This window comes from Gymnogyps californianus, chromosome 1, assembly GCF_018139145.2.
Source record: "Gymnogyps californianus isolate 813 chromosome 1, ASM1813914v2, whole genome shotgun sequence".
In the NCBI taxonomy this organism is placed as follows: Eukaryota; Metazoa; Chordata; class Aves; order Accipitriformes; family Cathartidae; genus Gymnogyps; species Gymnogyps californianus.
Window position 1 is genome coordinate 109,128,627 of NC_059471.1, and position 27,661 is coordinate 109,156,287.

Here is a 27,661-nt window from a genome sequence, read left to right on the forward strand (position 1 = left end):
AGCTGAGGTGTGAAGTGACAGGGGCGCTGAGACAGTCAACAAGGCTGAATCTTCTAATTGACATGTAGGAAGAAACAAGATACTATAGACACAGTCTTCATGTACAGATCCAGAGAGACTGCTATGCTGCAAGCGGTATTCAAATGAAAGACCTAAATGACTGGAAGGGCAGTGTGGCATTCACAGTAAAAAGAGGGAGAAAGAGAGGTTTGTGAGGAAAAAAACAGGACCTGAATGTACTGTGCCAAGTGTAAGCTGTGGTAGCTGCGCTCAAGGAGGTGGCAAAAAGGTACTGATTTTAACTGGGTGTGGAAAGACAGGCCAGCAATAGAGATGGAGCCATGAATCACCAGAATAAGATATAAGTCAATGCCAAGTTCATGGGCAAGAGAACTAGAGACAGAGCTCACAGCTGTGAGGACTTTGGGGGATGTATTACAGATCCTGATTAAAAGCTGATTAACAAGAATCAGCTGCTTTAAGAGAAATAGCCAAGAATTAGAAGGCACGTCAGGCAAAACCCAAAAGCCAGTATGAAGTCTTGATTTTAGAAACGATGGAATGACTTGCACTGTCAGACGATACTGAGAGGTCAAGGGAGATTAAAGTGGAATAGAAGGGCTGAGACTTGGGCAGGAGTAAGGCACGCTCGGCTTGGGACAGCACTTCCAGTGACTTGTAGACATCCACAACTTTGTAGATTGTTGTGACGATCAAGGAGGAAAACAAGGCTGTGCCAGAAACAAGGCTGTGGCAGTAGACAACACATTCAGTTCGCCTTGAAAGAAGAAGTGTAAAGAGTTTTAAAGAGCGCTGTTGATCATTAAAGGGGCAAGAGGCATTGTAAAGGATATTTAAATCTATGGATGAAAAAGGAATGCATAAACACCACTTAGAAATTAAGTGCTATTTCATCATTATAATTAATCAATGAGATCATGTTAGGATTAGGAAATCTTATGTGTTCTTCTGAATAGAAAATCAGGATAAACTAGTTACTAGGAAGTCTTTTACCAGAATGTGAAGACAGAGAAGTCACCCCCCTCCTCTGTCTCCCATTCATGACTTGTTTGAATACCCACATACTGATTTATCATGTTTCTGATCCACTGTAGCCAGCAACCTGCTATAAGCCTTTGTTTATAAGACACAAATCGTTGTTGCTCCACCCTCGCGTGCTGTGACTCAGGAGTAATTTTAGGTTGGCTCAGCTTCCTCCATTTTGTGGCCTATTAGATGTACACAGTTGCAGCAGATTTGTTTTTCTAACCTCAGAAAATATAGGGCATGACTTTCCAAGGATTAATTTTTCACACTAGCTAGGTATTTAATTTCAGGGGCAATCGTGAAGCCAAAAAACTTAACAATGAGCAACCTCTCCTTTTCTAGCTGGTTTACTGAGATGACATCTGTGAATTAGACCACTGGTATCGTGGTTAGCTTTTAAGATTTTCCTTAGCAGTATCTCTTCAGTTTCGGTGCTGAGTTTACCAAGTGCCCAGAACAGCCCTACATCATCTTCTGTCACTGATTAATGAACAAAACTGAATTTCCACAGGAGAAGATCTCAGTTTAATGAAGGCATGCGATTCAGTGAGTGCAAGAAAAAGAAGGTGTAAGACTGATGGTGTGCCATAGCACAGACAGCAGCATTTTACAGAACGAGCAGCGGAGAAACTGCGTGGTTTCCTATGGCAGAACAGGACAGACATGGCGGAAGGGACCTGGAGGAAAATGGTCACAAGGGGAAGAAAAAAAACAGAAAAAGGCAGGAGAAGAAAGACTTAAGCTGTCTTTACCCATGTATCCATGCAGTTGGCTTAAATAGACTCTACTGCTCTCTACTCCTCCTGCTGTCTTGACACAACCCCTGCTGTACCACAATGAATGTCTGGGCAATCATGCAGTGAACTGGACAGGAATCTGACTGATTTTGGTTACTTTTCAACACATAGCCCAACAAAAATTAAAATAACAGTGGAAAAAATGGATAGAAGCAGGGAATACTTCAGCTGGCACTGCTGCCAAAAAGAGGATCATGGGATCATAGCCTGGAGGGAAGATATAGCAAAGGGGCTGGATAAACGAACAGAAGGACTAGGAGCAAGAGATAAAACTGGTGATGTTACATCCAGTTGGATGTAATTTCAGACTGCTGGAAGGTCAGTTGTGTTCCCACCCCAAAAACCCTTACACCAAATCTAGCAATAATGTAGCTGAATATATAGTCATTTCAATGAGCTGATCAAGAAAAGTTTTGCTGGTTTTTTTAGTTTTGGTTTTTTTTTTCTTTTCGATCACCTCAGTGACTCATTTCATCTTGCAGCAGCCATAAGATCACCAGATCCAACACAAAGGAAATGGCAGGGAGAGGGAAAGCGGAACTACCTCTCTTCAATTAGGTTTTATACCACACATTAAGGGGACTAAGACTAGTCAATAAAGGTTTAAAAAAATACATTATAGTAAAGGTTGCACACTGAGTGAAGTCGAAAGAGGACTGGGAAAATAAGAAGAGATAACAGGTCACAAAATAGAAGACTAAAAATAGGGGGTACAGCAAATTATTCCTATCTATATTTGTTCAGTCTTCTAGGGGTGAAAGATAAAATAAACTAGGAAAGGTTAGAGAACACAGAAACAAGAGATCTGTAAAAAAAGACAGCAACAAGTAAAAGAAAGTAGGAAAAAAACAGCAGAATACAAAAAAACAGAAGAGTTGGAGAAAATATATGTGTTTATTAGCCACAGAGAACTGCCTGAAGAACATGAAGATCTGCCAGAGTGCCTGGAAAAGCCCCAGTCGCCTGACCTACAGAGGGGAAAAAATATCTCCAAGACCAAGGGAGAGCAGAATGAAGAGAGCAGAGAGGGAAGAGAAAGAAGTCAGGCTGATTTTGAAATGTTACTTTTTAGATGTTTTCAGGGGGGCAGACCTACCCTCACCTAGACTGTGAGTTTCAAATTCAAATTCTTTATAAACTTTTCTCCTTTCCTGAGTCTCTTTTAATATACACATGGAAACCTATGCAGATACTTTCATTTGAGCAGTGCCAATACTATTTGTTATCTCCACTGGCGATTTGCTGCAGTGTTTTTGATAATGCCCAAGCAACCCCACCTCTCCCTGGACTCCTGTTTAACACTGTATTTTTCAGTAAAAATGTCTTTTAGCTTTAGAACTTCTAAATCTTCACTCAGGAAACTGGAACAAAGTATGTCCGTAAAACACTGACACAAGCTTTCACTTCTAATTTTTAGCTATTTGGAGTGAAGATCCTAATGAAGCTCAAGCCATGATTTCATGATACAGGGGCCAGAGTACTCATTTTCATCTATGCATTACCCCTTCAGCTGCCTTCCCACCAGTGCTTATAGGGCTGCAGTGTGAAGCAAAGGAGTGAATCAATCTGAGGTAGAATTCATTTTCTTTCTTTTAAATCGGCAATCCAGTTCCTTGTGTCATCTCACAAACACTGAAACACAGAGAGAAAATAGTGTGGGAACATGACCAAGCAGCTGGGGGAAGGTGAAGCAGTGGGAATTACATGATCACTGCCAAAGCCTCCCTGTAATGAAAATGCAAACTCAGTAGGCAAAAAGAAACATAAAAAGACAGAACAGATTTGTTTGCTACTAAAATAATTTTCCAATGTAAGTAAACTGTTAGCTAGAATAATGTGCACTGATGAACCAAGGGTCTTGAGAAGAAATATATATGTGTATGTATACATATAAACCACATCATGGGCAGTAGTTAAGATTGCACAGACCATCTTGGCATTTGCTAGGTTTATTCATAACTTTGCACCTGAAACATTAGTTCTCTTTCACTATTTTTATTGCTATGACCTCTGTATTTTAGAGCAATTTTTTACAAGAAAAGCAGCTCAGTCACTGAGAGCCATACTGTCACCCACATGTCATTTATTAACAAGATTCATTACTTTTTTGCCATTGGATTTCACAGCTGCTGCTGCACTGTGGTGATGGGCTGTTGAGACTCAACAGCCTTTCGATCTACATCAGATTCTGGAGGGGAAAATACTCCAATATTTACAGATTTTATAATCCTCTACCATCATCTGTCCAGTCTCTCCTTTCTGTTTCTAAATCTTCTACCCCAGGCTGACGTCCTTTTTTCTGTCTTAATATTGCTTTTGCAATATTAGTCAGGCTGCTGCTTCTTTGCCACTCTTCGTGTATATCAAAAAAGCAGATGAGAAGGGGACAAGGAAATGCAACCCCTCTCCCAAGTCCAGTCTTCGCCCATGGGAGAAACAATTTGAGGAAGATTTCAGGAAGCTCTGGGATGAAATGTGCTCTGTCATCCTCCAACAGAAGCAAATCTAAAGTCAACTCGCTACTTAAGAGCTGTGAAGGATGGGACTCTAGCACAGTGTGGGATTTCTTGTTTCTTTCCTTTTGATAAAATTGAAGAAAATGTCGCAAGAAAATACAGTGAAAGAAACAATAAAAACTGTAGAGACGTGTTTTGACAAGAGGAGATTCTGGAAGACTACTTAGCTCTTTCATAAATAATCCTCCTTTGACACGTAGGAATGTGGTGTACGTAATTTCCGTCAGTTGTGGAAAATCTCAAGACGATACGATCTACCAGTTGTGGCTTCATCTACGAAGTGCAAGCGCAGACCTGGCTTGCTTCTACTTTCCATTCAGACCATCCTTACAGCCTGTACTTGATATTTTCCATCACGTTGCATATGTATACTTGGGACTGTAAGATTGTTTCTCTCTCATGCACATTCTCCTTTCTCCTCCTTCTCCTCTTGTTCCTTTCATGCACACCAACTTTTAATCCTGTTCAACAGTAACTTTTTTCTTGCCTTCCTCCGTTGGTACATGAAGTGAAAAATAACAAGAATCCCCGAGGAGCAACTTTTATTTCCTAGAAAGCTCAGGTCTGAGTAATTCCATCCTGGGCCATGAAAGAACGTAGTTAAAATTCAGCACAGATTCGCCAGTTCCGCGCACACACGTGGCAGCAGACCCTGACTTTTATTTCCTCCCCGCCATGCAGCACACCCTCCCTGGTCTCAAGTCCCCCACACACACACGAGGGGGGGGGGGTGCATTTCTAACAGAACCGAATCAACACGACTCCCAAGCGCACTCCGTATTACATATCACCAGCTAATTAAATGTAAACGTACGCTGGGATAACCGCAGAATTAGGCCGCAAACGAGATGCGAGCACGGCCCCGCCACCCACACCCACCCGCACGCCCCCCCGGGGCAGGGCAGCCGCGGCGCCGGGCGGACTTCCCCTCACCCCCTCCGGCCCGCCTCGCCCCGCCCCCGTTCCCCCGCGCGGGGGAGGCACCGCAGCCGCGCTCTGGGAGAGCCCAACTGCTGCCGGGGAGCAGGGGAGCTCCCGGTCGCTGTGGCCGCACGGAGGGGCGGGGAGGCGGCAGCCGCTCGCTCCTCCCGCCCTGCCGGCCTTCGCTGCTCTGTTCTGAGGCGACACCAGCCGCCGAGGTGGGGCGGAGCGCGGCGCCAGGACCCACCGCCCCCCTCCCCGTCCCGCAGGAGCCGTGGTCTCGGCCGGAAGCGGCGGGCGGTGCCTGGCGCCGAGCTCCGTCGGCGGAGGCGCTGGCGGTTGAACAATAGTGGAGCGCGGCGCTGGGGAGGGCGGCAGCGGCACGGAACGGCGCGGCGGTGAGCGGGGCCGGGGCCGTTCTGGCGGTGGCGGAGTGTCCGCGCCGCCGGGGCGCGGAGGGGGAGGTGGGTGATGAGGGGCCTGAGGATGGCGCTGGGGGGAGGGCGCGGCGGGACGAGACGGGGCAGCCTCCGGGGGAGGGAAGGGGAGGGGTGCGCGGGCTGGGAGGCGGCGGTAGGGCTCGGTCCTTGCCGGCCCCGCTCTGCGGCCTGGCCGCTGCGCACGCCGCGCTCCCCGTCCTCTGAGGAAGAAACTTTCCCGGGACGCTCCCTCCCTGGTTCCGCTCTCGGCCCGGCGTGTCGGGGCGGGCCGGGGCCGGGGATTTCGGCGAGGGGCCGGAGCCGTGGCTGGGGGCGGCGTGTGGTGCTGCCTGCCGCTTCCCCAGGCGCGGGGCGGCCGGCGCTTTGCCTGGGTGGCACTTGAAATAACGGTCCCGTCCCTTGTCGCCCCCCCCCCAAGGGCACTATGAATGAAGAGCAGTTTGTGAGTATCGACTTGGACGATGACAACGTCTGCAGCGTCTGCAAGCTGGGGACCGAGAAGGAAACGCTCTCGTTTTGCCACGTTTGTTTTGAGCTGAACATCGAAGGTAACGTTCTAATACGAGTCGTCTTGTGCAAATTTTGGTCACAGACTGCTTAGCATGGAGCTGAATGCAAATTAAGCTTACCTGAAAGCTTTCATAAAGGCTTGGGTTTGAAAACGTGTATGTTTAGAAAGTTTTCTTGCCGGCCAAACTAGTTTGTTACGTTCCTAAGTAGTTCATTTCCAGTAAAGGTGGGTGCCCTAGCTGCTCTAGCGCCTGCTCCTCTAGATGTAAAGATGTACCCACCTTTTGAGAGCTTCTGAAATGCCCTGGTGTTAATTTCACCTTCTGGTATTAGACCTCTGGTGTTAATTCAGATCGGAAGGAGTTTATGTTCTGCCTTTATTCAGGGTTTTTGATTGGTAGTTAGAGGGGTCTGTGTATAAAACTTAATTAAACTGCAAATTTTAAAGCACAATAGTTTTTTTTGAAAGCAGATCAATCTTTCACTTTCACTAGAAACAGTCAGAGGAGGATTTATTTTTGCTTTCATAAGGTGATAATACATGTAATATGATAAAACTGAGTTAATTGTCAAAGCTTCTTAAAGTTTGCAAACTATAAAGTGGGAATTTTGTCCATCTTTTAAAAGGCTAATCTTGTAAGTATCGTCTCTGGCGTCCAAAATGGTATTTTTAGAATTTCAAACCTTGTTTTGCTAAAGAATTTACTGATCTTGTTGATCTTATTCATGTGTGAATCAAGTGTTGGGCATGAATGAGCAGTAGATTAGTTATTTCCCTTTTTTAAGTAAAATAAGGATTTTTTGAAAGTATAAATATTGATGCTTGATTTTTAGGGCAACAGAATAATTTGTTCCAGTTATATAAAGTGTTATTTTTGCCAGTTGTACATGTATGTGACTACTTAGAGTAATCTATATTGGTATGGGCCAATTGAATATGAAGATCTTAACACTGTTATGTGAATGGTCCCATTTCTTGATGACAGATAGTAAGATTTGCTGTATCTCTGATATATATGAGAGTATACTAAAGGTCTTAGGATCAAGTCTTTCTGAGGGGGAAGTGCTATGAGATATGAGCACTGTGCCCAGTGATCTAGTTGCTTATTCTGAACCCTAGAAGCACAAAACTGACTGGAATGTGGGGGACTGTAAGGATATGTATTCCATACAGTGTTTCTACTGTGCATTTGACTTTTAATGCATGTGTAGGTAATAAAATTTTGTTCTTACCTTACAGAAATCTGAAAAATGTATTAGCAAATTGGAATCACTTTTACTCAGTTCTGGTTTGATTTAAAAAAAAAAAAAGTGATGCCTTTAAGGTCTTTGCTACTAGAGGCAATATATTTTAATCTGAACAATACTTTCATACTTCAGCAGTAATTTGCATGCTTTATGCTTTTGTTTAGAACAGACATGCTTGTGTATTTGCACTTTTTGATAAAACTCAGAGCAACTATCTAACCTAAGACAACCTGTCAGTCTGCTTGAGTTTTCTTGCTGCTTTAAAATGATAGGCTTATGGTTCTCAATATGAAGTGGAGTTAAGATGTTTCTCTAGACTTTAAAATGAGGAAAAAAACCATATTGCCATAATGAGAATTAAGTACTTTGATTACATTCAGAATCTAGTTTTGTTTTGGAAGTGTTGAAACAAATAAAACAGGATACATTGAAAAATTGCTGGATGGTTTCTGTGCTCCGTTGTTTGAGATAAGCTGTGGATTTGTCAAATTACTTGTTATGGATATTACTTTTCACAATGATCATGTGTTTTAGCTAGAACAGCTTTTTTTTTTTTTTCCTGGAACTCTTAAGTAGACTTGGTAATAGTAAAGACTTAATCTATGCAGCAGACTACTTTGCATAATCCTCTAAATTTTCAGTTAATTTTAAAAGAAGACTACTTGAACAGAATACTGATGAAAGCTCACCTGAAATTACATGAACCATTTTATTCTTAATCTTTTATTTTGCATAGTAAAAGTATTAATATCTTTGATCATTATAGCATCAAACTATGTCAATTTCTGATATTCTGTCTTCTGTGTACCACTTTGAAAAGATGTACTGTTACTGCTTTTATAGGGAGAGGAGGCTTAAGGGTGGCAGGGATTGTGTAAGTGACTTTATAAAGAATCATTATAAGACTTTTTAGCTGAACCACTGTGTGAGCCAGCCTATTACCATATCCATGGTCACACTCTTCCTACTTTTGATGTATCTACTGCATTCCTGTATTTTCCTGTGACAAAGACTATGATTTATATACATCTAAAATAACAATCTTTCGGCAGCCCTGGGTAGGAAATGAAATGGATAATTCACTAAGTCAGAATGTTATACTGGATGTTTTCATACTAACCTGCTTATACTTTAATGAAGTTCAGATGCATTATAACATAGCTACTTGTTGAACAGAATCAGCTGTGAGTTGTATCAACTCTGTAGATGTGCTATCTCACACTTACAAATAAGTGTCGTTCTCACTAATAGTTTGCCTTTTTATTTAACATCATATTTAAAAATCCAAGCAATTAAAACACATATATTTTTAAGTAATTCAGGAAGTGAAATAGGCTATTCTAAAAAGATATTCATGCAACAGCTAGGACAGTGCTTAAGGCTTGCTCATTTTTGGTGTTGATGTGCATGCATAACTTCTCCCTAAGTGAAGTAGGAAATAGCTGCTGTTCAAGAACAGGCAGGCTATTAGTCGCAGCTCAGCATCTTGCAACATGCTTAAATACTCCCACTGTTTGCAGCACCCTGTTAACTTCCATGTATGAAATGCTGGAAGTAGGTTTCCCAATTTCCTTTTTAAAAGGGTGTCATATTCTAGTGCTTTAACAAAACTCTTGAGAACAATTCTGTTTCCCTTCGTGCCAGCATCTGATTGCTTAAAGCTGTCTATGGTAAATCCACGCACTTGAAACTGATCTAGCCCAAGGCTTAACCACCTGAACCCCCTCTGAAACAGACTTTCTCAAAGGTATATAAACAAAACACTACAGAAATATCATTTACTTAGCTGCACTTAATAACATTATAGCTTAGTATTTGTGAATCTTTGTGTCTTCTGACATCTGTGAGTTCAACAGCCGTAAAAGTTTGCTTGTGTGTAGATGGTAACATTGTTGATCATCTTGATTAAGTAAGATGAGTAATTAGAAATGAGCAAATTGGAGACCATCCTCATCTGTAATGACTCAACAGACTTCTTCCTGGATCAGTGTTGTGATGTGTCTCAGCCTTTACCTTCCTGACATTGGGGTCGCTTTTTGTAACCTTTATTATTTTGGACAATAGCTCAATAATGATACATAACTGGAAAAAAAAAAAAAATTCAAATTATTCTTATAGTTCTTTATAGAGAAGACCACTATACAGAAAGCTTAATCCATGGTCTGCTTTAATTAAATAACTGCTGAGTTTCTGAATGAGGCAGTTACTGTGTCGTAAAACCTTTATGTTTTTTATCAGAAATCATGTCTCCATAATTTTTTTAATACTAAATTTTAGTCTTTTAATGAAACAAAATGATAGCTTAGCCTAAAATGTGATTGTGCTTCTTACTAAGTTTAGTTAATTCACAGAAACCACTGGTTTGAGTGCAGCTTGGAGTTCAGCTGTGGTGTCTGTCACAGAATTTATTCAGGAGTGGTGTATATGGATTATAGGGTCTGTTTCTCTGAAGTTGACTGAAGGAGTATTGGCAAAGTAAGGAGAAAAGGGAAGATGGGCATACAGAAACAGAAAGTCAGGATGCAGGTTTAAACTTCCTCCTATTATGTGTCATCAGCTTTTCTTGAGGAACAGGGAAAGAGTAACTTTGTTAGGAGAGTTTAGTAGTGCTAATCTTCAGTCTAAACGGAGGGGGAGGGTGTCTTGAAAGGGCAGTACTTTTGTCCCTGTTGCATTTGCTCTTTCACTTAGTTTGAGGATTCATGCTCAGGGAAGCTGAGTGGACTAAGCTACACATAAACAGTTTATTGCAAAACTGGCTTTTGTGTCTGAAGGATCGTTATCAGGTGATTTAGCACATCAGAATGCTAACGTCATTCTTAAACTTTAAAATATGCAAAATACTTGAAATGTTAGTTTATTTCATATGTGAGAAATGAAGCTGATTCTGTACAGTGGTTTTAAAGTTCTGGATGGGATTTAGAATATCCTGGTGGTGTGAGTCTGCTGGAGTTTGATGTTGGCTTTTGTTTGCCTTGTGCAGACAAAGTGAACATCAGAGATTCTTGTGTACTGTTTTGTTTTTGTGAGTAGGTGTCACAGTAATCTGGACTGAAACAGGAAACGTTTTGCATTCATACGTAAATAGATTGCGTAAGCCAGGAAATCATGTGTTTTGTGTTAGTTTGAGACAAATTTCTTCTCTTTTTAATTTCATTATAATATGGGAAAATGATTGACTGAACTCTGGTAGCAAATATATAATACTAACAACAGATCTGCAGTTATAACTGGAGGGTGGGGGGAAAATATATGAACACACAAAAATGTAAGTGTGTGTATGTATAAAAGTTGTCTGTATGTGTATATATCAACAAAACAAAACCCTTTGCCTGGATATAGTGTCCCCACAAGCTGCTTTGAAACTCCAGTTGTAGAGTTTCCATGTAAGAATGCGGTGCTGTACAGAGATACCCGACTATGCTCTAATTCTCCTGTTAGGAGGATGTAACTGTCTAGCCCGTGTTTCACAGAGCGCGCAGAGGCGACTAGAGTGCTAAGCAGTTGTGCTGCCTGTGGTGCTGCTTAGAGTTGTTTAGATATCTTCACTCGGGAATGCATTGTGCAATGCAGATGTGTCCTTTGTTAATGCATGCTTTGTGATCCTCTGGACAATGCCTGTGGAAATCCCAGCTTCAGGAACTTAGTACCCGAATGTATTTGTTCAAACATCGAACTTGTCTCTGAAGGTTCAAAGGTGAAAGTCTTTAATAATTACGGTTTAGTTTTACATCATTTGTCATAGATAATGTATCTATCTTAACCTGGTTTTATTCTGGTATGTGTTAATGCAGAATTATTTAAAAATCTGTGACTTCCCTGAAATTCAAGGGTTTGTAACAGAGACAAAACCATAATAGAAGGGGAAAACCTGATTGTTTGAGCTGATTTTTATTTACTCTTTTGCTTATCTGGTGCTGCTAACTACGATAACATCTTGGAGAATGCTAGCTGACAAGCAAACTGGCTTGCTTCCATTTCTGTTTAAAGTTGAACAACAGCTGAATAGCAAATGACAGTCTGGATCCTAGGTCTTGTAATATAAAAGAAGAGAGAGTTTAAGTACTGGGCATCTATTCCCCTGATTTATGTTAATACAATTACATTTCTGTGGTCCTTTAAAGTGCTGATAGACTCATAGCATTTGAGGCAATTTTAGCATCAGGTTGGTGCATCCCAGTCTCCAGGTTGAGACAAAGATGCTATAAACAAATCTGTCTTACTGCATAGCTTTTTTTCGTGTTAAGGTCTATAAAATCTTGTGTAATATCGTTATTCCATGTTCTTTATGTTCATCTTAAAAAAAAAAAAAAAGTGGTTTAGTTGTTAAAGGCTATAAGCGCTCAAATTTCACTTTTTTCCTTCTTACACCCTACAGAAGAGTATCTCACTGAAATAAAATGGGTTGTAAGGTGTAGCCAAAAGGATTGCAAAATGCTGGTTTAATTTCATTCTGTTCCAAAATATTACACATCCTTATGTTTTTTCAATGTTAATGAAATAATAACTAATAAAATATATTATTCTGGCAACAAAAGCTACAAAATCTCATCACTGCCCTTTAGGCTAGACAGATGAGAACTTGTTTCAAGGTAACATTTGCAGTCCAGGGGTATGACTCATTTCTGCAAACTTGAATGGACTTGTGGAACTAGCTGCAGTTTCCAGTAAACCTCTTAACTGTGAATTCAAGTCCAAACATAGTTGGAGATGCTGCTCTTAATCTTCGAAGTGCCATATAAGTACTGCTGAGTAATAGTAGAGTTGTGTGGCTAGTTCTAAAAGTATGTTCTTGAATTTTCTATGTGTAAACTTGGGAAGTTTATACATGCAAACAAGTAAATTGAGCAGTTAATGTTACTTACCTGGCACCATCAGAATACAGAAATACTGTCTCATGGCTTCCACTCTCTTCAAGGTCAGTTTAATTGATTTTTCTTATGAAGTTGGAGACATCTTTAACATAGTAGTTCCTGTAGTAAAGTTTTCATCAGAATGTATTGGCTTGTCTAATACAGTAGTAAACTCTCTTCTTAGTAAAGTAGTTTATAGGGAACATGAATTTTGAAAATAAAGAGTCAGTTGGATCTCTGTTCTGTCTTATGTAGTATGTCTTTGCTATGTGCTAAAATACAAATGAGCTAATAGAAATGCAGTGGGAAATTATTTGTGTGCGCATTTGATGTATGGAATGCACTGGCTTTATCATATGAAAGTGAGGAGAAAACTTTAATTTATGAACAAGATAATATCTAGTCTTTACCAGGTGTCTGTTTTTGGAAGTTAATGAACGGCACTGGCATTTTCCTTCTAGCCAATCTAATAAATCATAAGATTTAATTCTCAAATGAAATTGCGTGCACTCTTAAAAATAGCAGTTGTCAGGCAGATGTATTGGAGATATATGTATCTAATGATCCCATTTTTCAGTGTTGGCAGAATTCTACAACTGAAGAATATCAGTTTTCCCCACCCCTTGTCATTTAGACGTGTGCATGACTTGCTGTCTTAGGTCATCATGGGCTGGTTTTCTTTAATGTATTTTGAACAGGTCTTGGGATCTGCTTTTCTATTATAAGAATCCTCCTCTTTCAGCACTCTTAATAAGCGGACTAATATGCAGCAGTGGCTTAAAATAGACAGACGTGAACATTTAATGTCTGGTGAAGTATTTGCCTGTCTGCTGCAGGTCTTAGCCCTGTACATGAGGTAAACCAAACTTGAGCTGATCTGATCTTCGTGTTCCTAGTGGACGCTAGCAGATGTTCAGGAGCTGTTTCATGAGCTGGCTAAACATCCCTGACAGAGCGATACTGTGTGTGTGCGAGGTGGACAGCTGAGGGGAGCAGCAGCTGGAACGTTTCAGAACCTGTAGTGAAAGCTGGGGCTGTTAAAGTAGGCAGCCACGGACTGGTGCCCTTCACAAGGGTTCTTGCTTGCTTACAAGATTAAAGGGAAAAAGCATAGGTGCCTGTCACAAAGCTTTCTAGAGTGAACTACTTAAGATGAGGTGAATTGTGCCTGAGAAGTGTTTTTTCATTGGCTATGAAGGCAGTCTCCACAACTAGCTAAAACTAAAGGTGTACCTTTTGTACGTATTCTGACTTAAACAGATAATTTCACCCATGTTGCCAGTACTATACAAATTTGTGTTATGAGGTGCATTCACTCTCCTTTTACTGTCCTTAACCACATGTACTTTACACATTTATGGAAGCTATATGTATGGTGGATGTGCCAGCATTATACTGAGAAGACAGCTTTTCTTTTTCTTTCTGTATGGTCAGTTATAAATCTTACCCATAAATTCTTTAAAGGGACTTTAATAAGGCTTTAATTAACTAATGTCTTGTACAAACTTATAATTGACTATTCATGTGTCTAGAAGTATTCTTGTGAATTTTAGTTCACTCTATCTTAAATTCTGGGGTTTTTTTTCCTCTTCAGCTGCTTAAGCTAAGGTTATTCACCATTGCAAAAACAATTAGTTTCCAGCATTGCATTATAAATTGTTAAGAAGGGAACGCAGGCTTTCTTTAACATTATTTCCAACTGATGGAGCTGAAAGATCAAATAAGAAGGTTTTTAAAAGAAGAATAACAAACAAATGTAAAAAAATCCACTGTGGAAGATAAACAAGCAGGCTAATGATCACTGATTTTTTTATTTTTTTTTAATGAAAACATTTGTTTGTGAAGGGATGTGAAGTAGTCTTGGTATTCAAGAGCATTCCTACCAGCTTTATATATAAATGTGAGCAAACATTTCAATTTAGTTGTATCTTTGTCATGAAGAAGAGTTATACATAGTTCTCAGTGAATCAGTTGCAAAGGCAGAAATAAAGTCTTTGTAGACTTCTTCCCTTTAAAAAAAAAAAAACAGAACTTTAATATGATGGAAACTGATTTATTGTCAAGTACAAATGCTTTAAAATGGGGTAGAATTTATTGAGATGTGAATACACACTTGGTTATATGGTAAATACTCTCCCTGCCCTCTGCTACTTTGCACTTATAAATAACTAGAAGTTAGAAAAATGTGTACTACTTTATAAATTCCCTGATTGCTAGTCATTCGTTTATAGAATTATTTTGCAGGAGTGGATTAGGACTCATTATATTGAGAACTGTACCAGTATAGAGGAAGAGTTTCTGCCTTGCATAGCTTACAAATTGAAATACTCAAATTTTTTTTTGCCCAAATACTAGGCTCTTAAATAAGCAGCCCTGTTGTCACAAGTACTCAACATGTAAAGATATTGCTAAGTAAAGTGATACCGTTCACATTTCATGTAGGACACATGGGTTACCAGAATCAGAAGCAAATAATGGATGGTAAACACTTACATTCTTTTATGATTTGTCTTGAGGAATGATCTCTGGCGTGAGCTTGTTACCTAATAGCATCTGCTGTCTTAAGTTAGTTAGACGTGGTCTTCTAGATGTTACTGAATGTTGGTGGATTTTTTTTTCCCTGCAGATAAAACTTTCCTGCACTGGATAGTTGTGCGCTTTTTGCTGCTTTTTGAGGTGGTTCTTCCTTCTCTGAAAAATAAGTACGAAGGGTAGGACATACGTGGACATAGTCTGCAATCCTATTCTTGGAAAGTAAGACAAGGGACAAATGTACACATACCTACAAATGTGGAAAAAAAAAAATGTTGATGGTTGTATGATTGCTGACTTGAAGAACCAGCCAAATAATAAAAAGGTTGAGATGGATATTAGCAAACAGAAATGTTGAGACAGAACTGAAACCCTGTGAAAATCCCTAGAACTGACAACAGCTGTTTATCAAAATTATGATATTACTTCTTGTAATGTACAGAAGTCTTACCTTGCTTTATTTGTCTCTTTGTGTATAGTGTTGAATAAAGTAATGTGTCTTCTAAAACTGAATCATCTTTATATATCATTTGTTTGATCCATGCCAGTTTACCAGCTGGTAAATTTTTCTGCAATTGTGATGAAGGAAAAAATATGAGGTAATCTGAGTGGAGTACTAAGTCTTACCAAAAAGAAATAGGCATCTTTTCTGCCTCATAAAGCTGATGGTATTGTCCACAACAGAAGGATTTGTGTCAAAGAAACATACTCTTACTTGCTGTAATGCTGGTACGTCATTACTAGTTTGTGCTGGCACAGCAGCTGCTGTGAATGCTCAGCTCTTGGGATGCAATTCCAGAAGGTTAGTGACTGATGTTATTCACGTTCTCTGTATAGGAAAGGACTAATTGTCACCTTAGTACAAAAGAAAGATTGAGGGTTGTTTTGGGATTTTGGGGATTTTTTTGCATGTTTGTTACATTAGAAACCCAAACCAGTTATGTGAAAGCTGAAGCAAGTCTGTTAGCAATTCTGTACAAAGCCAGTTTGGTTTTGTATGGTTTTTTGTCCCTTACTGTATTGAAGAGTATTTAGATAGATCCTTTTTGGTTTTTTTCAGTGGAGTAAGAGATGGGGAAGGATGTAAATTCTGGTTGGGGGGGGCAGGCTTATTTTTGTATGCTGGAAGTGTTTTGTAATAACTTGCTCTATGTTCACAAATAGTGACATGGCTAATATATGGCATATAAATAGCAAAACTTTGACTTTTGAAGTAGCATGTTTTCTTCTGTGATAGTTGCTAATTTCAGGCATACCTGATATTACTGAGTGCTGATAAAATAGATTTCTTTGAGCAGCATGCCTCTGGAGTGGGGAAGTTAACAATGTTCGGAACTCTTTTGAAAGATAAATTTGTCAAAAGGAAAGACTTGAATAACCGTGAGCTTATGGCTTATACATAAATCAGATGGGGCTTCATAAAGTCATGCTGCACTTGTTCTTTTTTTGTGTAATGTTGTGAAATTGTGTGGTGTTTATTTTGTGTGGTCTCACACTCTTGTCCTGTTGTACAAGTAATATTTATTCTCATGGAAATAGTGAAGCAGAAAGCCTCAAAGGAATTTTTTTTTAAGTTATATTGCAGTATTCTATCATTTGCTGTGCAGGTGCTGCTTTTGTGATTGCCCCAGAAGTGATAGTGTGTATATGTGAGGAAATGTAGTCTGACCTGCTTCTTCAGATGTGCCAGGCAGAGGACCTAACTGCAGGAGGCCATACCTCTAGAACCAGCTCTGGGAATATTGCATTAAACTTGCGAGATTCATTTTTTTCTGTTTTTAATAGAAATGGTGCAGTAGTTCTTTCCCTAGTTGGGGAAGGAGGGGATGCAGGGGAGAATAAGGAAGTAAAAACTTGGTAGGTAGGTTTGATTTTTGAATTGGGGGAAGGGTGGTATCCTGAGAGCAAAACAGATGTTGGTCTCTATTAGCAGCGATGAACAAGAAAGACTCTGTGCAAAACTGCATTTGTCCCAGATTTACTAACTGTGCTTTCTGCAGTTCTCTTCCCTCTTCTTCACCATATCTTCAAGTATTTGCTTTAGACAGGATTACTCTGTGCTGTGATCAGAAGACATTGGCTTCATTCATTCATCTCATGGTCAAATTGTTAGGTGGGTTCCTGAGCATTGTTTTATAGAAAATTGTATAAAACTTGTTTTTCAGCCAATCTGATGACGTTTTCTGTAAGTAAAAGAAAGCGCTGTAAGCATCAGCAGCGTAGCATGTTGAAGAATCACTTGGGTAAAGCAATAACATGGAACAAATCATTCTGGTTTTGTAGCGTTTGCAGTGTTGTGAATATATGCCTTAACTTCAATTGATAGTGTTTGCTCTTCCTTGATGGCTTAAAGAATTAAGGGTTTCCATCATGCTACTTGAGTTAAGCAGACTTGCTATATTTAAATTGTGCCGATAAGTCATGAAAAAAAATGACTTGTCTTTCCTTGTTTTCACTAGAAATGTTTATTTGGTTTTTTAAAGTCTGTGTAAAGATAGAGAGGGGAAAGTAGCCTTGCAAGTAGGCAGTAGATCATGTAAAGCTTAAGAAAAGTTAGTGAATGTCTATTTGCTGAAAGAGGTTGAAAGATATTTTGAGGTTGTTGTGGTTTAACCCCAGTCAGCAACTAAGCACCACGCAGCTGCTTCCCCCTCCCCCCTCCCAGTGGGTTGGAAGGAGGAAAGGGGAAAAAAAGTAAAACTCGTGGGTTGAGATAAGATGCCCAGTGATGCACAATGCAATTGCTCACCACCCGCTGACTGATGCCAGGGCTGCAATCCGCGCCTTCCGGCCAACTTCCCCCCGTTTATATACTGGGCGTGACTTTCCATGGTATGGAATATCCCTTTGGCTAGTTCAGGTCAGCTGTCCTGGCTATGCTCCCTCCCAGCTTCTTGCACACCTGCTTGCTGGCCGAGCAAGGGAAACTGAAAAGTCCTTGGCTTAAGGTAAGTGCTACTTAGCAACAACTAAAACATCAGAGTGTTATCAACATTATTCTCACACTAAATCCAAAACACAGCACTGTACCAGCTACTAAGAAGAGAGTTAACTCTGTCCCAGCCGAAACCAGGGCAGGGGTGAAGAGTGAGAATCTTGACTCTGTATACATCAGGACAACATCTGTCTTCCTACTTTGCTCAAGAACTTCTTTCTTAAAAGGTGCCTCTGGTTAGGATGTGGGTTTTGTTTGTTCTAATACTTAGTTCATGGACAGAAGGAGTGTCTGTTTTCATGACCTTATCTTTCTCCCCTGCTGCTAAGAACAAAATAAATTCCACTGCTGTCCTCTTTCATTTTCCACTCTTTTTGTCATTTTGCCCTGTAAATTTTGTGTACGCTCTTACAAACTCGACGGGAACAATAATGCTCTTGAGTTTCAATGCTCCCCAACGAGTGGAAAATCAAAAATGTATAATAACTACTCTCAATGTTTGAACTCCCCAACTTTAAACACCAGTTACCAGCAAGTGAGATAATGAAAATTAAGTGCTTGGATTTGTTTTCACTAGTTTCATGTTAAGAATTTTACCTTTGTAGCTTAGTTTTGAGAATAGTTTGGGATTTTGCAGAGTTTAATCACTTAAACAGCTTATCATTTGTTAATCATTTGGGGTAGGGAGCTTAAAGTTTACCACAAGAATTTAAGAGGGTAAGTCAGATATAACTGAGAATTGTTGTAACGTGTAGCTTTCTGCTAATTGCTCGTTAAAGTCTCTATTATCAAATTTTGTTACCTGTTGCATTTCATGGTTTTTCTTTTATTGTAATCACTTTTATGTACTTCCTTCTGTGCTAAAAGGTAAAATGGCTGCAGCTTGGTTCATGTCACCTAGTTTCAAAGATCAAATTACATTATCATGTGTTGATTTAAATATTCTGGCTTTAGTAAGCATTGAGCACTTTCAACTAGTGGTTCACAGGTATATTATTTGTTATTTGCAATGAGGAACTTGTTTGACAGAATGGTTTTTCATTCTATTGGGAACCTCCCAAGTAGTATACTGGGTGTTGAGATAAATGTCAAACTGTTCAATATTCTGGACTTGGATGCTGAATCTACTGCATAGGTGAATCTGAAGAAAAATAAATATCCACTGAAGTTGCAGAAAGTAATTTTGTACTGGAGTACTATTAACTTTCTGAAATAGCCATTTCTCATACCATCTGTGTTCACTCACCAACTGTAGATCTTCACAGATTGTGTTCCTTTTTAACATGTCAATCACTATCAATTACTTTGAGGTTTAAGTAAGTTACCTGCTGTAGCTATTTGAATAGTCTTTGAAGGAGGACAAGCAAAGAGGAGAATAAACATCCATCTTGTATGAAATTAATTTCAGGACAGTTTAATGTTGGCAAGTGTCGACAATATTAGAACTTGCTTCTCTAGCTAGGCTGCAGGCTTGTGCCAATGCAAAATAATAAACTAAAACTGAAGTCTGAATTGTGTTTGACCACTTGGATGACACAAGCCCACACATTGCAGTATTTGTTGAGCAGATGGCTCATAACATTATCCGTAGAAGATGGGAGCATGAATGACTGCTCTCAAAATGCTCTTCAGTATTGTTCTGTAGAACTTTCTGATATATAGCTGGGATTATTTTACTTCTACAGTTTATACACTTGTGTATAGGTGTGATGCAATATCTACAGAGTTAGCAGTTTGCTTCATCTGCGTTATCATCGAAGAGGCACATGCAGGTAATCTGTAAATCCTCCACTAGAGATTACTGTGTGCAAAACACTTTGTATGCTAAGGACTCAAGACTGAGTGGAGTTTCAAAAATTTTAGAGTATCTCATATCCTTGTTTACTTCAGTGATTAGACTGTTAATAGGAAAGCATCAGTTAAGTTTTTGTTTTCTTGGTTGCTTGTGAGTAAAGATTTTGAAGAATTAGTTGAGTATATAGTAAGTGTACTTTTTTCTATTCTGTCTTTACAGGAGTACCAAAGTCAGATCTTCTACATACAAGATCTTTAAGGGGGCACAGAGACTGCTTCGAAAAATTCCACTTAATAGCAAATCAGGACTGTCCACGATCAAAGCTCTCTAAAAGTCCATATGCAGAAGTAAAAAATATCTTGAGCAAAAAAATTAACTGGATCATACAGTACGCACAAAACAAGGATTTAGACTCTGATCCTGAAAGCTCAAAAACATCCCAACACCAGCTTTTTAACTTCAGACATCAGACTGATAGAAAATTACTCCCGCAGTTTGACTCCCCAGTACCTAGATACTCTGCAAAATGGATAGATGGGAGTTCTGGAGGCATCTCGAGTTGCTCACAAACTCTTTTGGAACAAAGAGAATCCACTGATTTCAGACTCGGTGTGTTACAAGAAGCAGGTAGTACCTTCTGCTGCAGCAGTGTTTTGTGGTCTGATCGCAACCAAGTCCAGAAAGCTGAAAAAGCTGAAGGTGATTCACTTACCAGTGTTCATAGAAGGCATCCTCAATACAGCAGGGAAAAATGTAAGTATATATGTGTTTACATGCAACCTCGCATGCAAGGGCATTCTTTGAAATATCTCTTGACCACTTAATGTCCCCACAGGGCATTAATTCACATCCTGAAATCCAGCTTTTAACAGTTTGGAGTTACTGTAAATTCTGTGAAGAAAAAGGCTACATGGCTAAGCAAATAGTGTGGAGGGTTTAGTTGGTGTGGGGGTTTTGTTTGGTTGGGTTTTTTTTTAATTTTCCTGTTAGTTATACCCCAATGTGATACAGGACATGCCTAACTTACACAAAGTTACTGTTACGGTTGATCACAGTCACTTCAATATGTCAGTCCTGGCAGTTGCACAGCCCTGCCTGTGGAGATTACTAAGCTCCTGAAACTAACTGTCTTACTGAACTTGTGTGGTGCCCGAAGTTACATTTTACAGAGAGCTGCCCTAAGCAAGAGGGGAAATTAGAGGTAAAGTAGCAGAGCAAACTTGTGAAACAACATAAGTTAAACATTCTTAATAGTAGCACACTTTCCTTGTGCATTTTACTAGGTTTTTTTTCTTTCTGTTTATTGAGCATAAGAAAATGGGAAGGCTCTTATGCCACCATGTCCTCTTAAAGACTGTAGCAGTAGACCTGAGCAATCTTTTGATCACTGTGGTGATACTGAAAGCAGGGGAAAATAAGTTTTCCCGTTATTTAAGAAGGTCACTAGAAGGAGTCTTAGAAAAATCTAGTATATTGTAGTGTCTCTGGAATCAGCCTACATGAAATGTGTTAGGACTAAGTTCCTAGAGATCTCTGCAGTTACCATGCTGCTTTTAGAACAGTGCCTGGGCCTAAACTGGAGTACATCCACTCTTACTTTTGTAGATGAGGAAAGTAATAGGAGAGGGTTTCTGAATTTCAAAAGACCTGAGAAAGAAGACAAAAAAGCTGGTAAAATATCCAGTGGGAAATTAGGTGATGAAAAACAAGGTAATAATGGAATTCAGAATGTTGGAAGACAGAGTGAGAAAGAGGTACTGTAAAAAGTTGGAATCTGTTTCTTTAGGCTCCCATTTTAACAAACCTGTCCTTGCAAAGTTCAGTCATTTATCATTCTTTATAAAAGGATTTTATTTAACTGCTGTATGATGCTTCACATTGCATTTGTAGTGAATTAGTAGTCTTAAAGCCATAAATCAAAACAGATATACTGTGCTGTTTGACCACCTGTCCTCTGGAGTCATAAATTGGGATTACATAAATCAGGACAGCAGTTAACAGAGGAATTATGAAAGCTTGACCTGGTTTATGAGGTTATCTAACTGAAGTTAGTGACTTGGAATTTATCTCTCTGATCTCTGATTTTGGGACAGGGGAACATAAAGCTGTTTTAAGCACAATAACAGATTTTTTTCTTCTGTTATGACTGCATAATGCACTTCTGAGGCATTTTTGCTTTATATTGTAAATATTTGTTTAATCTTTTTGCAGTATTTAGCTTTAAAAGACATTCATTTGGAGACTCTGATTATATGAAGATTGTATTTTAGAGAAAAACTTAGTCAGACTTTCTCTGCCGGAATTAGGTACCTTCTTATTGCAGTACCTCCACTGTAATGACATAGCAGTCTACTAGAAAAACCTATTGTTAACGTCACTGTAAATAGCTTGGTCAATATTTCTTTATCATTTACCTCAGCTATGGATAGAATAACGTTTTATCATTTAAATTTGGTGTTCTGTTCCTTCTCCCTTTCCCTTCTGTATCAGAATTATGTGACATGAAACAGTCCTGTCCTGATACACACACACACACGTGAAATGTGTGAACCTGCCTATCTGCTACAGTTGATGAAATGTTGATGAAAATAATGAAGTGGGAAGTAACATCCTACCACTGGGTATAAAAGGGGAAAAAAAAAAATCTTGACACTTTTATGAAGCTGTCAATTACTATGTTAAATCCAATCAGGGTTTTCATGGAGTTTAAAGGGTGGTAAGATGTGAGAAAGGAATCTTCAGTTGTATTGATAGCTGAAGGCAGGAAGGAGCGCTGCTGTACCTGGCTGTTGGAGGAGAAAGGTGAATCTGTTTTACTCTTAAGTGGCCTTATGTCTCGAGTAACAAGTAGGCTATCTTAGCTATTGCCAGCTTCTTTGGTTTGGCAATATCGACAGAAAGTTAATATCCCACAATTGCAAGATGTGAGAAAGTTTGAAAGAGAAGGCGTAGGGTAATGGAATAGTCCTGTGGGTAGGTGTAAACCATCCTTTTCAGAACTTACACTTTAAACTTACAATATAGAAACCTCTTGCACTGAGAAATCTCTGAACAAAAGCTGTGTGATTGCAGCATAGGTTTTTCTCAAGTATGCAGTGAGAGCTTTGCTAAGCTGCAGCATTGTTTAAAAACAATATTTTAAAATTACAAGGTCTTAAAGCTTGTTTCAGTGCCCTGTATCCTCCTGTGGTTATCAGGATTGTCACTTTTCGCTGTGCTGCCAAGGGCATCTCAGCAGCAGGCACGGCACCAACATGTGCCCACCGCTGCCGGGTTGAGGGATTTCTAGGAAGCAGGCCAGTGCTTCCCTACTTCCTGCTGTTGATCGAGGGCAGCGTAGAATACTTTCACAATTCCCTCCTCTGAGGTTTAATATAAATTTTCTATGAGGATGATCAATGTACACAAACCTGAGATACAGAAGGGCTTTTGAATGATGCAGGCTATCTTTTAGTTCTCACTAGGAATATAGCACGAGAAAGTGAGAAGTAAACCTATTTTTATATGCTGATCTTTGTATCAAACTAAGATTTTTCTTCATCATTTGTCACTGAGATCCTCAGTGGAAACTCTGTTCTTACATGCATAAAGAACAAAACTTGATAGCCAAAACAGGTAGCTGTGTGCTGAAAATTCTGTCCGGAAGCTGTTTCTTGTAGGCTTGCAAACATAGCAGGACTTACCTCAGAATTGTCCGCTTGCCCACAATTAAACAGTCGTACTTGCAGAGGTTACACTGTGGAAACCATGTTTTGCAGTCAGAGGAATGTAGAGTATTTAAAGGTGTCAAGCAATTTACAAGCAATTCTGATTCTGGACGCTACTGTTTTGAGGGCTTGAGTTTCTAGCTTTTTGACATTGAAGAGGGGGCTTTCCTATGGAGTAAATCTTTGTCTATGTCGACTTAAAAGAGGGAACTTTCAAACTTTCCACAAATGACTGATAAATAATGTTGCCTCTGACTTACTGCCACACATCTGTTGATTATTAGGATGCAAATGACAACAATTTGAGAAAATAGGAGTCTGCTTAGGGATACTTATGTGACTTCGGTAGTAGTAATAACAGATTTTATTGTTGCAGTGACTGTGATGACTCCTGGAGAGTTAAAGCAACTTAATGAAAAACTGCTCAAGCAAATCCAGGGTGAGAATTTTTCAGTACTCTTTGTTTTGGGTTTGCATTGCTTTGTAATAAAGAAAATCTTGTTTAAAAAAAGAAATTGTGATGGATTGTATCAGTTAAGTTTTGAACTGAAATCTCTGTATATCACATTTCCCTGTAAAACAAACTTCTAGGTGCTTTTACTATGTAACCTCCTTGGGTGTTGCAAACTGGCACTTGAAGAATACAGTATTTTCTTTTAAATTTTTTGACTGGAATCATAGAATCGTTTAGATTGGAAAGGACCTTTAAGATCATCAAGTCTAACCATAAACCTAACATGGCCAAGTCTACCACTAAACCATGTCCCTAAGAGCCACACTTACATGTCTTTTAAATACCTCCAGGGATGGTGACTCAACCACTTCCCTGGGCAGCCTGTTCCAATGCTTGACAACCCTTTCGGTGAAGAAATTTTTCCTCATATCCAATCTAGACCTCCCCTGGCGCAATTTGAGGCTGTTTCCTCTTGTCCTATCCCTTGTTACTTGGGAGAGGAGACTGACACCCACCTCACTACAACCTCCTTTCAGGTAGTTGTAGAGAGCAATAAGGTCTCCCCTCAGCCTCCTTTTCTCCAGGCTAAACAACCCCAGTTCCCTCAGCCGCTCCTCAAAGGACTTGTTCTCAAGACCCTTCACCAGCTTCCTTGCCCTTCTTTGGACACGCTCCACACCTCAGTGTCTTTCTCATAGTGAGGGGCCCAAAACTGAACACAGTCTTCGAGGTGCAGCCTCACCAGTGCCGAGTACAGGGGGATGATCACTTCCCTAGTCGTCCTGGCCACGCTATTTCTGATACAATCAGAATCAACTTCATTTTGAGTTATAAACTGATCCACCTTGGCTCAGGTCACCTAAAACTATAAACTGGTGATCCTGTTCAGTTTACAGTGCATACACCAAGCTGTGCTGGAACCAGAAAAAGCGGTGTTCTTGTGCATGAGCCCACTTAAATGTCTGTGCCTCTTTCATAGTAATGTTTGGCAGTGCTGCTTAACTCTGCGAAAGTACAGGGACCAAGTGTGTTAACCTAATAATGTTCTTGCAGATGTGTTTGAAGAGCTGACGCAGCAAGTCCAAGAAAAGGACTCTTTGGCCTCAGAGCTCAACGTCCGTCATATTGCTATTGAGCAGTTGCTGAAGAACTACTCCAAACTGCCGTGTCTACAGATGGGACGAGCAGGGATGAAATCAAATGTCCCCATATAAAGGGGATACAACTTCTGTCCTGCTATAGAGCTAACTTTCCCTAACAGCTTTGGTAACCATGAAGTACAGCTGCACAGATATTTAGAAGCTTTTGAGGAAACTTGGGCAGCTTTCTCTTTGCATTCATAATCCATGAGAAGTCTTATTCCACTTTGGTTTTAATAAGAAAGGCAAATATTTTAGATATTAAAATCTACTGTAATAAGGTTTATTCACACCTAGGGATTTTTTATTTTTTTTTGCCCATAACTATGCATGAGCCTTGATATGAATTCTGTGTCTTGTTGATAATAAAATTTGTTAAAACAAAAAATGACCTGAAGCCTGTAAACCTGCCTCATTCATACAGAGGAAAAATAAAAATTTGAGTTTTGATCAGGTCTGATCATGTTACATCCAAGAGAGCTTTAAGGGGAGAACAGTATTAATGAAACTCATGTTTTCTTATTTATTATGAGCAATATTTTATTATTGAAATTTTATACTAAATAAATATCACTATTTTAGGTACTTTTCCAGATCTCTTTATAAAATGTCTGAATTACTCTGTGTAATGTTTATGCCTTGTGTATGATTGTTTATCCTTTTTCAGGTCTGTATCTTTCATGATACAATTTAAAAAAAAAAAAAAAATCTTGTTTCCCAAAGAGATGAATTTCACTTGTTAAAGAAAAAAATGTGGTGGTGCATCACTTATTTTTATCAGCTTTATAACTGAAGAATTTGGTTCATGAGAGATGTTTAAAAAACAAAAAAAGCACAGCACTTCCTTTAAATTTAAAAAAAAAAAATTCCATACTTTGGTTTTAATGCATAGAAGTTGAAGTTGTTTTATATGTGTGAAATTTTCAATGCTGAAAAATTACTTCAATGAAACTAAATAAATTTGTAATACTACATTACCTTGTTATGATTTTTTTATAAAGTTGGATCAGACTATGATAAAGTGTTTTAATTTTGAAATGCAAATAGTAATGATACGTTATAAAACAGAATGGCCTCTGCTTTTTTAAAACTTCTATCAGTCTACCATACCCAGAAATCTTAGTTAATCTTTGCCAAAAAGACTTTGTAGACATGCATTTGTGTAACTGAAAGTTGCTGAGTTGCACTGAAAAAGTTGGGGGGGGGGGGAGAAACACCCCCCACCCACACCCCCCCTGCAAATTTGAAGTCTTTGTGCTTTCTGATTTTTATCACTGCAGGTGAAAGCAGGGAGTGATTTATATAGCTGAGCTGAAGGAATGACTAGCACAAAGAAAGGTTTAGATCTGATTTTAAAATAAAACTGAGAAGTAAGCCAAAGTTCAGACTAGGTTTGTTGATTGCCCTCCCTATAGTGATATCTGGACTGCATAGGACAGGTTGATTAATTTTATTGCTTTTCCATAATGCATTTCTGGAAGGGCCCTGAAGGGAGTTTGGAACAGCTTGACAGTATGCATGAGTGGGGACTTGAACTTGTCTGTGTCTGGGTATTTTGTAGTTCAGGAGGGGAAAAACTCGGTAGCGTCATTGCTTGCATACGCAAGTGGGCCTATAAGTAAATGTGCACTAGCTAATCCCTAATTATAGTTGTCAGAAGATGGGTTAATCTCCATGTGCGAGTCTGTCTGTAAACCTTATTAATACAGTACTAAGATAACTGCAAGCGTAAGGTGAGAGGAGAAATACCGTTGTTACTGATATCTGTGAAAATGACCATTGTACAGTCTGAGTGAGGCTGGATCTAGACTTGCCCAGGTGTCTGATCAGACTGATGAGGGTCTTCACTGGATGGTGAGGAGAATTAAGTTATACTTAACACTTGCTGTCTGCTTTTGTGGGAATTAAAAGCATAACATCTACACTTTTAAGTCCTTCCTACTGTGTTTCAAAGTATTTTATTTTTGTTACATTAGATTAGGTTTTTGATCCAGGCAAGGTTCAGGGGGGTTCTCCTGTTTTTAAGAGGGGTTATAATTAGGAAGGATAACTTTTGGGACACATAGACCATGGAGAAACAAATTTTTTTATGCTTTGCCCTCAATATGATTGAGTCAGGGGGAAAGGAAAGCATACACCTAGCATATATGCTTAGAAGAAAATCTAACTATATAGCTTTTTTTCTTAAGCTCAAGATGCAGAGGGGGTCAGCATGTACCCCAGCTGTCTGGCAGCTCAGAACTGGAGTTGCTGCTGCACATCTCTAGCCCAGAGGAGTTCAGGAAGATAGACATGGCTGTGTTCTTGGTTTAAAAAAATGTGCTGTAAGAAAATGCTCATACCATCACATGCATGGGATTTCTTTCCTCATTGCTCTCCTGACTTTCACTGGGAAATCTGTCTGATGTAAATCTTGCATTAAATTTCAGTTGTTTCTGTACATCTTGCATTAAATTTGAGTTGTTTCTGTATATGAAATGTTGATTCTTAGGGTATTCAGGTATGAGATGCATGTATTTTGAGTAAGCAGTGAACAAGCTTTAACAAGGCAGAGAGGGGAAGACTTGCATTTGCAAAAGTGATATTTGAGGCTATTAACAGCTATCAAATAAAATCCAGTTTGAGAGTCTAACAACTTAAAGCTTACCAGTTTTCATTTGCATTATAAGCTATTGCTTATTTAAAATGGTAACAAGAACTGGCCAGAAACTGGCATACTTAAACAGAAGGATCTTAATGAAATGGTGTCTGAAAATATACGCAGAAT

General features: G+C 39.3%; 1 protein-coding gene across 1 annotated transcript; it reads left to right on the forward strand.

Moving 5' to 3' along the window:
* The first annotated feature begins 5,608 nt into the window (after positions 1-5,608).
* C1H21orf91 (chromosome 1 C21orf91 homolog) lies at positions 5,609-25,861 on the forward strand. Its single transcript, XM_050900753.1, has 5 exons — positions 5,609-5,679; positions 6,140-6,269; positions 19,814-20,347; positions 23,678-23,740; positions 24,809-25,861. Exons 2-5 carry the CDS (start codon positions 6,146-6,148, stop codon positions 24,967-24,969), a joined length of 882 nt encoding a protein of 293 aa, XP_050756710.1. The 5' UTR covers positions 5,609-5,679; positions 6,140-6,145; the 3' UTR covers positions 24,970-25,861.
* Positions 25,862-27,661: the final 1,800 nt, after the last annotated feature.